This window comes from Cariama cristata, unplaced genomic scaffold (assembly GCF_000690535.1).
Source record: "Cariama cristata isolate BGI_N322 unplaced genomic scaffold, ASM69053v1 scaffold11584, whole genome shotgun sequence".
Taxonomy (NCBI): domain Eukaryota; kingdom Metazoa; phylum Chordata; class Aves; order Cariamiformes; family Cariamidae; genus Cariama; species Cariama cristata.
Window position 1 is genome coordinate 9,916 of NW_009611260.1, and position 15,385 is coordinate 25,300.

General features: G+C 38.9%; 1 protein-coding gene across 1 annotated transcript; it reads left to right on the top strand.

The window, feature by feature from the left end:
• Nucleotides 1–798: 798 nt before the first annotated feature.
• LOC104157028 (pancreatic lipase-related protein 2-like) lies at nucleotides 799–15,133 on the top strand (the record flags this gene model as incomplete). The annotated part of the gene is made up of 11 exons (XM_009698182.1): nucleotides 799–939; nucleotides 2,026–2,074; nucleotides 3,526–3,680; nucleotides 5,771–5,896; nucleotides 6,835–6,969; nucleotides 7,940–8,048; nucleotides 9,196–9,315; nucleotides 9,405–9,527; nucleotides 11,864–11,979; nucleotides 13,502–13,631; nucleotides 15,022–15,133. Coding segments are annotated over 11 exons (1,316 nt in total), but the record flags the coding sequence as incomplete, so codon positions are not given.
• Between the last annotated feature and the right edge of the window lie 252 nt (nucleotides 15,134–15,385).

A 15,385-nucleotide genomic window follows, 5' to 3' on the forward strand; every position in this document is an offset into this window, starting at 1 on the left:
GTGGGAAAAGACCCATATACAGGAACAAAGATTTCTAGGAAAGCCTGATCAGAAATGTTAACATAATAGTATGACAACAATATAGTACTATGTGAAAAGATATCATTATCAAAACACTAAAAACTAAAATTACTGCAATTAATACAATTTAATTATGAGAATTCATGGTGATTGGATGTGGTGACAATCTGCCCAAGGAACTATTCTCCCCTGTCTAAAAGCATTTCTGTTATCTTTTCAAAGAAAAGTCAGGTAATTCATCCACTAGCAAAATTATAGACAAGAGAATACAAGATGAACAAATGACAGATGAGAGACTAAGCAATTTAAATTTTTAATCATTTTTCATCCTTCTCTCTTCTTTCTGCCTTTTCACAGGTAACAGCTTAAACCTTGTGAACATACATGCTAGCTCATCCCAAAACACCTTGTTGTCTTGATGTTGTAATGCTGGACTTAAGTATCAACTACAAGTTTGAAAATTTTTCTTAAGACTGTAAGTTATTTAAGGTAGGGATCAGCTCCAGAAAGGATGATTTTGCTATTCAAACTCTGGAGTAGGACTCAAAAGATTGAGGCTCCACTACAGCCTTCTGATGTGATGCTAAGTCTCTTAAATCCCAACTCAGCATCACACAGAGATGAGCAGCTGGGCTGATGGCAAGAACCTTGTATCTGATCCTGAAAGGCTGTGTGTTTGTTTAGCATTTACATCACACTTCCCAGCACTTTTTAGCTTTAAAAAATAATTACCAATGGATGACAATAACACCCTATTTGAAGATTTGCATTAAACAGGTGGAGTCATGCAGCAACTGGTCTGACCTGGTTTATGTTATCTCAGATGAAGCATACCTGACACAAGGAGATCTCTTTTGGCACTGGCCAGAAAAGTCACAGATGCAGCTGGGAACCCAAGCGTTGTGGAGCAGCGGTGGGGTGAGCATCCCTCCACCACGGGCCCTTGGAGGGCAGGCACAGTGCTGTCCTGCTTCGTTCCAGGCTCCTAAAGGGCTTCTGCAAGGCTTGCTGCAATCAACGAAGAGGTGGACCCAAAGAACTTGCTCTGAGCTTTGCCAAGGTAAAATGGGATATTTTGGAGCCAAGAACATCTAAGGAACCGAAATAAGGTGCATCATGATAAGGTGTGGGGTATTTGGTGAGAGGCTGGAGGAGAGGAGATGGGAGTAGAACATGCTTGAACTTGCTGTGGGTTTTGCAGGGATGAAGTCTTTGCTAATAGCATATTATGGTCTTCATGGGACTGGAGAGACTGGGGATGGGGAGCTAAGGAAGGGAATGCAGGGCTCTACCTGTGCTGGACTCATTGGAGGTTCAGGGCCTGATGTTAGACTTTTCCAAGAATTATCTTCTTTCCTTTGAAGAGAAGTTACTAGTAGTACTAGTGAAACTTCACTTAAGAGAAAAAAACCTCGAAGTGACTGATTCCATTTACTCGGATGCTTACCTATCAGCTGGTGATTAAGTGATCAAGCAGATCGGGGCTGATAAGCATACATGGCTGATAGCAATGACCAAAGTGAGTTTTCAAGACTATCTATATGATTTAGAAACACAAATTAAGTTTTTTCCTGCGTTCTTTTAAATACAATCACTGAATGGCAGTTCTATGAGTAACTTTTCTTTTAAATACTAGAAGAAACTTAACTCTGTAAAAATATGCTGTTGCAAATCCTTTAAGAATTTCATTTGCTTGCCCATAAGTTGCAACTCTAGAGAAAAAAAAGCTTCTGTTTGTCAAGGTCAGGAAGACAATTCTTTAAGAAATGCTTAGAGGATATCCTGCATATGCAAAATCTCCACGGCAAACAGAAAGAATCCCAAAGGTATTTTCTCAAAACATTGCTATATTTAAGGAAGTGTTGAATCTTTTGGATCTAACTCATTAAATGCCTGAAGTACTCCTGTGGCCACTATGACTTTTTTCCATGAGTCAGGAAACCCTTAGGTGAATTCCAGTTTCTATTTTTAATTATGTTTGAATTGTGTCCTTGTTTGCTGTAGATGTTTGCAGTGTGGATAACCACCCTTTTTCTTCTCGATGTAGCCACAGGTAAGACACATAGTTGATACAAATTTTATAAACAGTAAAAATTGTTGTGTGCAGCTTACACCAGAATATCTATATTTCAGAAAAAATACGTGCTTTGGAATGGTTTTAACATACTTCTTCAGTAGGAGCATTGAGTTACATCATGTCTTTCCCACGTTTAACCTATTACTTTTTAATTCTGTAAAGGTTTTTGCAGCTAGTAAACAGAATGGGAATTAGAAAGGTATTTTGATATATTCATTGATACTAAAATTCTTTCGAAACAGTTTCCCCTACCCACCCTCAATCCACACCAACATTTACAGTAACTACAACACGCGTAATGCCAGCCTAAGCACTTAGTCTTCACAGCACTATGCAGAGAACAAGAAAACAGTCTGGGCCCAAAACACCTCTTTACCAATAGGAAAGAATAGTTCAACAGAGACGGACACACGGAAAGAGCAGAGAGAAACAAAAAGAGACAGTCCAAAACTTTACTGGCATCAGAGGAAAGACCTCTGTGAAAATGACTGGGTTGCTTGTGGAGTCTCTGGCTGCAGCTCCACAATTAAATCCTCTCTTTCTCTAGATGTATTTCCAGTATATATCACTCTACCCCTGCATGTCGTCCAGAGTAACGAATAGAGTAAGTCATGGTCTGATGTACTATGAATCTGTCACCTACCCTAGGTAACGATAGTTTCTCATTGCTTTCAGTATCTTTTTAATAGCAATAAAAATTATTTGGGATTTCACAATTGTTGTGCTATAATAGTGGGTAAGGATTACATTTAATGGCAACACCCATATGTCATATTTGCATCTTTACTGTATTAAAGCCACAATAGAAATTGGGAAACTCTAGTCCTTCAGGCACAGGCCACACTTCCTGAGAATGTGCTTTGCTCTAGGCTTCCACCCAAATTCCACTTTATTGCTTCCACTAAAATCTTACGGTGATAAAAATAAAAGAGAGAGGTTTAATGTACGTTGTGGAGCAACCAGAGCTATTTATTTTAATGTTTTAGTTTCTTTTTACTCTTTCAGGAATTGTTGCACAAGAAATAACAATTTAGATAATCCCTGGAGCATTAGGACTAATTTGAAGGACTGTTCTGTGTCGACAGCAAAAACTGGTTTCTTCTCTGGATCCATAAAGCATCACAATTTTATTGTCTTTTTCTGACGGCTATGTTAACAATATGTTTGACCAAACACATCCTTTATTCTCCTGAGTTCATCAAGCTGAGCTCTACACTGTGTTTGCAGCAGGATCCCTGATACACGCACAAGGCACAAGAGCATAACTGTACCCCTTAATGAAAAATGAACCCAAGTGCCATCCTAATCTGAATCAGCCATTTTCTGCCTCCCTGGTATAAATACTATCCTGCCAGCTTCTTGCAAAGCAGTGGCAGTCTAACCTGCTGCCTTCCCAGAACACTAACATTTTTCTTTGCGTACCCCAGGAAGGGAAGTTTGCTACAAAAGGCTTGGATGCTTTACAGATAGCCCTCCTTGGTCTGGGATCCCAGGGAGAGAACTGGCAGGCTTGCCCAGCTCTCCAGAAGACGTGAACACCAAATTTCTTCTTTACACTAGAAACAACATCATGAAATATCAAGTAAGAAACTGCTTTGTTTTTAAATACTGATAGTATACAACACATTCAACAAATCATACGGACAGTTTCTTTTCTCCTGGACCTTTGCTCACAAGTCTCTTAGAAGAAGCCCCAATTCTGTATGACACATGAACAGTCCATCGTAATTTTCTTCCATCTTTTTCCTTTTTCCTCATTTCAGCTCTCTGATGAGCCAGGTATACGTACAATATATTAATTGCAGCCTTCTAACACAAGTCGCCTGAGATACTTTAGATATATTTCATATATTTCTTTACAGTAAGCTAATGGCCCAAATTCCATTTCAGGCTTAGCGTTATAAATCCAGAGGCAGGGAAGGCAGTACAAAAGGAATGCTCAATTTTGGCTCCTTTCTGTCTCCAGATTAAAAACGTGTTTCAGGCCCATACACACAACTCAGGGATGTGGTTCACACACGTGATTACTAGGTCCTCTGAACTACATACGATTGGTCTCAGAGGCTCTGCTTATGTGGTGGCCAGGTAGATAGAGAAGAGTGAAGATCAGAGGAGAAAGTACCCCTGTTCACCAGGGAGAAGAAGGAAAATAGGATGAAAAATTAAAGGAAAGCTTAGAAAGGAAAATGGGAAACTTAAGAAAAAAGGAAACTAAAGAAGGAGAGAATTAAATCATAGGCGGAAAAAGAAGGAAACAACCAAAAGGAGAATGAAATAAAGATGGATAAAGAAAATAAAGAAATATCAAACTTTTTTTTTAAGATTGGGACTGAGGGAAAATGGAGACTAAAAAGCTAAAGAAAATTACTTGGTGAGATACACCATGGAGAGAGCTTGGAGGTTTCTCTTACCAAAAGCTGAATCAAGTTATCCCTCATGAAGACACGTCAGGCAGAGAAACGTAGAGACAGCAGACTCTGGAGCTGTATGGAAGAAAAAAAGTAGAAAGGTGAGGTTATCTACAACATCTGCAAACTAGTGGCAGTGAGAGGAAGCTCTGGACTGTGACAGAGTGACAAATGGAAGTAGTTAAAAGGAGCCTGCAGGATTGTTTAGGATGGATCAAATGGGAATGTACTGAAAGATGTCAGCCCTTTCCTCTGAAGATCAGCAAGTACTGGGAAAACCTCACAGCAGGATGCTCGAGGTGTTGGAGGTGTCTGGGCTGCGCTTATCCATAGCATGAAGTAGTTTTGTGGAGCTATCAACTGGTCTGGTGAAACAAGAGAAATGACCATCACAGAATGTGAATTTTGCTTGGACAAAGAGCAAGAAAACTGAAGCTAATATGAAAAAGGGGGGGCAATTTGTTGCTGTTTTGTTGGCTTACATTGCATGGAAAAGGCTTCAAGTTGGTTTTTTTGGTGTAAATAGCAGTCACAAACGGTGAAGCTGTTTAATTATTTCTCCTGTTTGATAAATACATCAGAACAAGTCCAACATCTCCAGCTGAGAGGGCCTATGAGGTTTTAACTTTAATCAGTCTTTCACTGAAGGTGAGATGTGTGCTAATTAGTGCATGGCATCCTCTTTTAAGCTTACAAAACTATAACAAAAAATAAGTAAGAGTCAAGTTTTAAAACAAAACAACCCAGTATTCAGAATTTCTTTAAAAGAAATAATTCCTTCCTTCTCAATAAACTCCCAAATACCTACAGCCTCTGATGTTGTAAACCTGCTGAGCTTTCTCATAAAATACAAATAAGCTTAGCGATGAAGGCCTTATCTTCAAAGAAAAAAGAAAGAAAAATAGGTATAGATTCAAAGTTAACCGCATAATACCTTGCAGAAGATGCTATCTTTCTATTTCTATGGCCAAGTTTCATAAGATCTTGTATTTACATGGCACGTTGTACCAGTGTATCTCAAAGCATTGTGCAAAGGATGCCAGTATCATTAGTTCAATTAACTAGAGGAAGTGAATCATTTGTTGAACTGATTAATTGATATCCCCTAGCAAGGCAGTTTACAAGTAAGGAACAAGACCCGTCTCTTCAGAGTCCAGAACTATGCCTTAACCTTTGGGGTACTCTGCCCTGTATCAAAAGATACACTGGGATGGAGTAGTCACATCTTTGTTGTGTTTTTTGTTGGTTTTTTTTTCCGACACAGAAAATTTCTGCTACAAATCCTTCAACTATCAAAGCTTCAAATTTCCAAAGACACAGGAAAACTCGCTTCATTATACATGGCCATCTTGCTGGACCGGACCTCCCCTGGATAACAAGTATATGCAGGGTATGGTATGACTATTGTCTGACAGTCATTTTACCTGTATTGAAAGTGCAAATATCCACATCACCCCATTAACTGGTTTAAAATTCGCACATAAAATTTACACCTCTGGTCTCTTGTTAATTGAGGGAATATATGAAGGGAAAAACCCTCAGAATGAAGCTCAGTTTCACATGACCACCCTCTTGTTCCTAGCTATGAATATAGTGCACTTCAGCCTTCTGCTAAATGCTCTTTTGCTGCATTCACTTCCACAGAGAAAGCTATAATTATTTGATTTTTTAATTCCTTGCCAATAATAAAGGGGGAAAAAAAGTACTTTTCTCACCTCAGCAAAAGGTCAAAATAAACATTTTGGTTTGAGTGAGGCATTTGATCTAATAAAATTAAAATGCTTTGTTCAGCAAATTGGTTTCATTTTGTTTAGGCACATTTAAAAAATGAAATTGTTTCAGAATGAAAAATTAGAATGTTCCATTGTCAGAAGTGTATAAATAGAATATTTTGGTTAAAATATACGAACTTCAGGGCTGAACAATTCAAGCACATGAGCACAAATTTGTGAATCTTTTTAGATGATCCAAGCATATAAATTTTGAAGAATAAAGCTTGGTCCATTAAAAAAGAAGTCCTGCTATCCTCTTTTTCTAACTGGGGTACCGTCATTAAGAGAAGTTGATACCCTAAAGCCAACCAAGGCATCTGGAATGGAAAACAGAAACTGAAGCTTCTGTGTTCAAATCACTGCCTCCGCTCTGCCTCCTTGTGTTGATTCCTCAGTATTAGTAGGAATTAATATACTATAGATATGTCTTTACCAGTCACATAAACAAAGTGAGTCCTCAGCTACAGCAAAACAAAATATTGTTTGCAAATACCCTGCTACAATTGTAATTCATACCTGACTGATTCTGTTTGCCTGTTTTCATGTTTTCCACCAGTTCATGTTTCACACTGAAGACGTGAACTGCATTTTGACCGACTGGACAGGTGGCTCTAGCGGTTTGTACACCGAAGCAGTTAACAACGTCCGCATTGTGGGAGCTGAGCTGGTATATCTGGTGAACCTTCTTGAGGTAAAAGTATCTGTGGAACGTGAAAGCCGGCACATAGTCTGTATGGTAAAGGCTGTGTTCAGGGTGGCACCTTTAGGTTTGATGCAATAGAGTCAGGAGTACAGAGGTACTCAATAACGCAGCTGAAAATGTCATTAAAAGTCTCTAATCCTGCACAAGTGTAAATACCTACTTTAATATCAGACCACAGATAAGCATGTCCCTAAAGACTTACAGGCCATAGTTTCTGAAAGTTTTGCTCATGTGGGCTTTTTACTGAATAAGACATCAGATTGGAGACTGTCTAGCAAAACTGGCAGGGTGAAGAGTGCGTAATAGAGGACCAATACAGTTAAAATATCCCTCTGCGGGTCACACGCGCTGCCTCCTGCAAGAACAAAATTGCAGCACAGAGAAGCAGCTCTGCTGCAGCCCCCAGTGTCAGCCTTCCCCTCCAGAAGCTCAGCTGAGCCTGGCTCACCGGCAGCGTGCCTGGCATGGTGCTCCCTGTCCTGCAGGACCTGCGTGGTGCAACACCTCCGTAGCGGGGCAGCCCCTTGATTCACATGGAGGGTATGGCACAGACAAAGGCACTGAAAACTCCTCCACCACAGACCATCATCCTGACCGGACAGACTGGTTCAGGGGTGAGGCAGCGGGGTCATTCGCCTTTTGGATAAGCAATCAGTGCAAATGTAGGGGAGCTATGTGCAGAAATTCCCTTTTCCTTCTTTTCTATCATAATGGCCAGTTCCTGACAGAGATTACTCCCTTCCAGAGGCATGATATGAGGGGTGGGATGAGTTGCAAACTGCTTCTCTTTAGGTACAGATCCCACCACCCTCAACAGTAACTTGCCACCCAAGACACTCCCCTCCATAGCCCACTGGTCTGGACATGTCCTGGCATGGCATGGGGCCATGATGCAGTGCCACAGGCTTGTATCCCCCACTTAACACACTTGTTTTTCCCTTTCCGTACACCTTCACAGAAAGACTACGGCTACTCTCCTGCCAACATCCATTTCATTGGCCATAGTCTTGGAGCACATGCTGCAGGGGAGGCAGGGAGAAGAAAACCTGGCATTGGAAGAATAACAGGTACTGAAGCTACTTCAGCTGATGAAGCTTTATATTTTTGTGCAGCTTAAGAGAACTGAAGAATCACTGCTGCCTTATAAACACACAATACAGACCGCAATGTGCTGGTTTGTCATAACTAACTGTATACAGCTAGCATGATGGCGCACAAACGAAGCCATGTCCTATCGCATGCCACGCATTTCACATGTCAATGTCAACAGCTCTGAGAAAGGTTAACTGCGACAGATCAGAAAGGCTTGACTGTCCTGACTGTGGCTAAATAGAGGTCACTTTTCACAGGTCACAACAAGTCCTAGGGAGCAGTTGGCTATGATTTTTAATTATATAAAAGAATGGGAACAAAATACTGGATTACATGTGGAATAACAGGCTTGTAAAAGACTAGCAATTCATTGTCATATTTGGTTTTAAAAGCCCACTCTAATATGACTTTTCAGCAGTTCAAAAGATTGAAAATCTGAAATGAAAAACACAGTATGTCAGAAAGAGACAGCAAATAGCAATGGACAGCCTGAAAAGGAAGAAAGCCGTTAGTCGCATGGATACGCAGAAAGGCATAGCATCATGACACACTCACACATCACTTTTTTTAAAGGCTCACTATTTTCTACTTTCCTTTCTTCTCCAGTCAGTTCATTTCTCTGCATAGATATTTCTTTGACTAAGATGTGTACACAGTAAGCAGTCACATAAGCAATTCAGGGAAACTGGGATCAGAACTGTGTTTCTTTAGCCCCAAAGACAGCTCACTGACACTGAGGTGAAGGGTTAACATTTTCAACCAAGCTCTTCTGGAAATAAAAATAGTTTTTTGACCAAATAAAAATTCTCAAACAAATCTACATGCTCAGAGTAACATATCAAGATCTCGTATTTTTCACTAACGTGCAAAAAAAAACCCCAGACCTCTTCTTATGACATTGTTCCCCAAAAGTAAGCCAAGCACCCATCAGCATTTTACTGTGCTCCAATGCCTCCAGCCACCTTTGTATTAAAACCCTACTTGTTTTGCTGGCTGTGGATCACAAAATGGATTTTTAAATGTGGAGTAAAGGCACAAATGTAATGACATACAGTGTACACGCACCGGGTGTGATGACATACATATAGTAGTATTTACTCAGATATATCTCTATTCATTTAGGTTTGGATCCAGCTGGGCCCCTTTTCCAGTATACCCCCACAATGGTTAGGCTGGATCCTTCAGATGCAAAATTTGTTGATATAATTCATACTCATGCTGGTCATCTTTTCTTTGACTTTGGTAAGTTTTCATGCAAAGGCTGACACCAACACAGAGGTTGACCACAGCGTACCTGCGAGTGATCAGCCTCGATTCATCATGCATTTCAGCTCCAGGGATTCTTCAAACTTGTGGCCACCTGGATTTTTACCCAAATGGTGGGAAGAAGATGCCAGGATGCAAGGAGCTTCGTGTACCTCCTGCAACTCGGAATATCAATGACCTTATGAGAGGTAAATATACTTTAAAGAATTTATAAGCTCATTATAAGCTACAGTTAGAAATAAAGGCTAGGCTAAGGTAAAGCCTTTTGAATGTATATATTATTTATATAGCTCAGATTTGAAGTGGGGAGAGAATACTCAAAAATGGAAGATTTAAAGCTGCCTGTGAAACACCCTCCCATTTTCTTTTATACTAACCAAGGCAAATTCCAGATGGAAACTTCAGTTAAAGCATGCAGACTTTTTCATCACAACCTTTATAAGAGCCTGCCACTGTGCTGACACAGTGACTTCGGTGGGAATTCCACACATCAAGGACTGGTAAAATTTCATTCAAGGATAATCCAAAAATGAGCATTTTAAAATCTGAGCTTCCTTTCTCCCTAGAAAGACATCAATCCCAATATTACTGGGGTTAGACGTACTCATCCACACCATTAACAGCTTTACTGTCTTCAAAGGGAACAGCACAAGGTTAAAATTATAGAAGATGATAAAATGACTACTCCATTGACAGTTCACATTCTTCAAAGAAAACTGGGCAGTTAATCAGAATTACCCTGGGATCCAGCACAATAGATCCCCCAAATCCTGTTTTCTGATCCTAACCTACAGAAATGAGAACATCTGTTATTCACAGCTAAATGTTTTGAAATCCTTACTGCTAGTTAAGTAATTGGCTTTCAAAAATGCTCTGTCTTAGAACTGTTGGAGAACTTAGTAACAAAGAGGACTGAAAGCTGGCTGTGCACAAAGTCACTTGGAACCAAAACACTTTCCAATCAGACTGCAAAAGAATGTCTGCATTTTCAGGAAAAAAGTATTTTCCAAAGACATTTCACAAGGCTGTTTGCAATGTTTTGTGGTGAAGGAGAAGCTCAGCTCTATTGAACACAAGCAGATGGAGTTGATTGTTCATGCAGCTCCTAAAAATAGAGTCTTAACTCCTGCCTCTTGGTTAAACCTTACTTTGTGCTTATCTCTTGTGTTTGATAATATTTACATTTGTGTAGTACTTTTATGTATGAAGTGCTTTAGAAATGCTATTTAATAACTTCTTTCCACAGCTTTTGATGCAGCAGGGAGAGGAGTATTATGTTCCCATTGTATAGATGTTAAGTGAATTTGGCACTAGCACAAAGTAAGCCAACCGTAAAAGCTGAGGATTTTAAGGTTAAAAGCACAGAACCTTCTGAATTAGATTTAAAGAAGGAACTATAAAGAAAACATACTCAGGAAGCCTTGATGATGCAGATTATTCTCAAGAAAAACAGACAAAAATACCTTTCAGGGTGTTTTTGATGTGTTTTTTCTTTCCTTATGTAAAGAACAATGTGTGTCAACTGGTGAATACCAACTGGTTTGTCTTTAAGATGCATAAATATTGACAGTAGGTGAAATTCTGATTTCAGTATAAGTTGTGTCACCTTGCACTTACTTCAGTGCCTCCAAGACTTCGCCCTGTGATTAGGTGAGCCCCCACACAAGCCAAAGCAGAATAGAGCCTCTTTTTATACCACGTAACTTTAGTATATTGTGCTTTGATAAAGGAGAGACTTCAGAGCCAATGAAGATAATACTTGTTACAAGGGACCTGTAAATATAACCCAAATAACACTTTCTTCTTTCCTGCACTGAGTGCTTATAAATTTCACTCTGATGGGAAAACGTACTTGCTTCAGATAATTCTGACAGAATCAAGGACACTCTGCCAAACATCTTGCTTTTCAGAGCATTTCAAAGAATCACCACTGTCAAATGACCGCAGATTTTCCAGAGCCTAAAAACACTGAAAGCCACTGAAGTTAAAGCAATTACTACAATTACCTTTAATTCTAGAAATGAGTGGAAAATGTGGTTTTACAAAATACCATGTTGTGATAACGGTAAGCAAATGAAAACTACTTCAGAGTAACTACTATATGATTTACAAATGCTGTAGCTATGAATTATTCCAGTCTTTGAAATATCAAAGGGAAATTCTCCTAAATCCTCCTCAGTTCTCATGCTAAAGTAAAAGCAGTTAAGTACACATAGTGGGACAGGAGGCTACATGAGGTCTGCCTTGGTGCATCCCACCTCTGTTAAATTCAGCATGAGCACATGGACACACAGATTAGAACCTAGCTCTTTCCCATTGAAAAAATAAATGTATCCATAAGTACACTTTTTACTATAAAACCAAATCATTCACATTTTAAATATCTTTTAATCATTACTGGTTTTTTAATGTGAGACGTCACTATATGTACAAATGTACAAATGAGGAACAAAGACCCACAAATGTTGCTCTGGCATGGACTTAAAGTATAGCTTTAATCTTTTTTACCTGTGCTTTTTCCCAGAATATAGATCTATTGGATGTGCACATAAAAGAAGTCTCCGGTATTATGCTGAAAGTATTATCACTCCGAATGGATTTGTTGGGTATCCATGTGAAACATACCAAGCTTTTGTATTGGTAAGTATTGGGTACATATTTATCGAAGGGGTTATAGCCTTGCCCTTCTCTTAATTCCTGGGACAACTTCTACGCTCTGGATCATGGGATACAGGGGGGGCTATGCAGACCCACTGACAACCTTCCTCCAGACCATAACCAAAAATCAGGCAAAATATAAAAGCAGCAAACTCCAAAAAAAGATCTAGAAGAAAATAAGGCAGTAAAAATAAACACCAAAAACAGTTACAAAGGAAGAGGTGATGAGTTTGAGTAAGAGGGCAATGAAAGGCCGTGGCTGGATTCACCTTTTGTGTAGGTCAGCAGTGAGGGATGCTGTGGTTGAAGGAAGTCCATCTAAACCTGCTGGAACCCACCATCCAGAGGACAGCCTCTGGATTTCAGAAATTTTAAACAACAAACACTCACAGTATATAGGGCAGGGGAGATATTTATACAGCACAGCATTGCTCATGCAACCCTCATGTCGCACAAGAATGAAGGCAGCGTAATGTCCTAGTGTTTCATGCCTGATATAACTGGGCTTTTACTGGACCAATTCTGGCAATGGAACTGAGGATGTCTCAAGGAGGAAGACAAGTCTGAATTTGTTTCCATCTATTCCCAAAAGGAATGATTACAAAACTGCAGAAAAGTTGTTAATGTTTGTAGCAATGCTGCCACATAATTTGAAAGTTTAATGTAATTTAGGACTTGAAAACCTCAACCCTGTGCAATTTAGTGATGCAAGGGAAATTTTTTTTCAGTCTCATAATAAACATGTGATCATGATCATTTAGCCTTTTATTCATCTAATGCCCAAATAATCAAAGATCCACAAACACCAGCTCCTACAGAACCTCCCAAATATCAAAACTGAACTATCTAAATATAACAATGCTATTTTTTCCAACTGCAATTAAATCACTTTCAATGAAAATATACAGGCTTATCTTTTTTTTTTTTTTTTTTTTTTAATGGATGCAAGGTCTTGATCTGAATATTTGATCTATGTAGGTAGATTAATTTCATTAAGGTTCTGCATGGGAATAAAGGCTGAAAAGCAGACAGAACACATCCCAAAGCAAGACCCCAAGCTTCAGTATCCCTAAGCTTAAATACCTTTACCATATGAGTGAGATACCCAGCCAGATCTCCTTGTAAATATGGTTACCCACCCTATAATAATTAGCAGACAACGTTTCAATGGACTCTTTGAAAGATGAATATATTACCTGTATTTTACAGATCAGGTAAACATGCATTAAGGTATTTGCTTATGGTGTCTGCAAGAGTATAAGGAATTGGGCCAGATTTTCAACTTGTTTCTCTCTGATTTTCAACCAGATGAAATAAGCTGACTGACCATCTCAGCTCCTTTTTTCACCACACCGATAAATAGTGAAGATATGAGCTGAACTCAGAAGCAAGTACCCTTTCAAAAAAGCTAGGAAAAAAGCTGAAATACCCTAATTTATTAAACTTTAAGAAATGGGATTAAAAGAGATAACATCTTGTAATGCACATTGTTATTTTCCCCCAGGGAGACTGCTTCCCATGTCCCAAGGAAGGATGCCCACTGATGGGTCATTATGCTGATAAGTTTTTACATAAAACTGAAAAAGAACAGCAAAAGGTTTATTTAAACACAGGGCCCTCCCCTCCATATGCTCGTAAGTGCTCATTTTGGGTGGTGAATTATAAAGTGGCAATGAATTATGTGTGAACAAATATCTTACACCTCTACAGAGAGCTGTTGGAGTTAATGAGTGGCACTCAGTACAAAATCTAGAGTTTCAGGCGTGTTAGGAACATGCAGTACCAGCATTATCTGGGAAAGGCTGAGATAATTATAGAAACAGATCAATAGATGCTGCCCTCTGAGTTAGAAACTCTGCTAATATTTTGTTAATCAGATGATGGCTTCCAAAAATCTATAAAGCTGAAGGTGGGAAGAAAGTTATGCAGAAAGTGCAAAATTTCAAATCAAAAAAAGTTACATTGTTTTTATTGACAAAAATTTATAAAATTGGATTATTTCGGGATATTTTTGCAAAGCTTATGAAGTCAAACTGGCAGGGAGTAATAAGAAGTATAGTTTTAATTGTGGTTATTGTAGAAGCAGCCACAGAACTGGGAAATAAGAAAATTCATAAATAAATTGTAATCCATCACAGGTGATGAATTGCAAGGGCAATAAATGAGAGAGGGTCTTTGAGTTCCCTATTCATTAGGCACTAAAACATGAAAACAAAATTAAGAACCAAAAAAAATCACATCTCCATGAGAGCAAAAAGTAAAAAAATGAATCTGAGTATAGAGAAACTAGCCATTACCTAAATCTGAATGAACACATCAATTTCAACATTTACAAACTGTTGAGTTTATAGAAATTATAGGCTGAAACCAAATATAACCTTATGAAGTGGGTGAAGAGAGGCTCCTTTTAATAGCCCAAATTAAAGCCAGTACAAAAACCTCCCAAATCCGGTTGCTTGAAATCAATATATGTTGTTGTATCTAAGACCCTTCTTCTGCCTTAGAAAGACCAGCGAGATGACAGGATCTCCTGACAGCTGTGCACAGGGATAAGAAAAACCCTAAACACTCTTTGTATCAGGATCATCCTGGGAAAGCAGTCAGTTTTGTTTAATATATCTTTAACAACACAGCAGTCCAGTGGACCTCACTTCATAGTTGAGAGCTAACACACTACCCATGAGACCCCCCAGATTGCTCATAAATGTAAGAAATGAGAAAATTTAAAGTGAGGCCAAGTGGAAGAGCAAGGTACAGTATTGGCCATGGTAGATTAAATACTCAGCATAGTCAAGAGGTCAGCAAAGACTGGATCTGCAATTTAGACCACTGTCAAGGAAATTAATACCACCAGAATCATGCAGAACTAACATTTGCTTTAATAAAGAGTGACATTTTGTTTGCTTACAAGCACATTTGTGCAATCCTTTCCTCTCCCTGAAAGGCATTGAAACATATGAGAAGTTTTACCATTAGGAAAGAAATCTTCTTACAACCATCATGTATTTCATTTTGCTTTCAAAGGCTGGCGAAAAGAGATACATGTCAGAGTATCTGCAACAGAAACCATGAAAGGAAATATAGATGTAGCCTTAACTGGAAGTAATGGGATCAGGAAAATATATACAATTGACAAGTAAGTTTAACATAACTGTTGAAAAAATGGCTCTATCATTGTTATCATATTGAATTTATACACAGCTATTTTTATATATCTCATCTTGTTCTATGTGATCTGTGATTTATATTGGTAATAAAAGTAGCTGATAAGTGGTTGAAGTTCCCCATGCTACAGATGGTGGTCAAAATCTGCTTGCTGGTCCCTCTTGCTCTGTATTTTCTTTTCTGAGGATGATGGTTAGCATAGTAAAGTGGGCAAGAGCAAAGA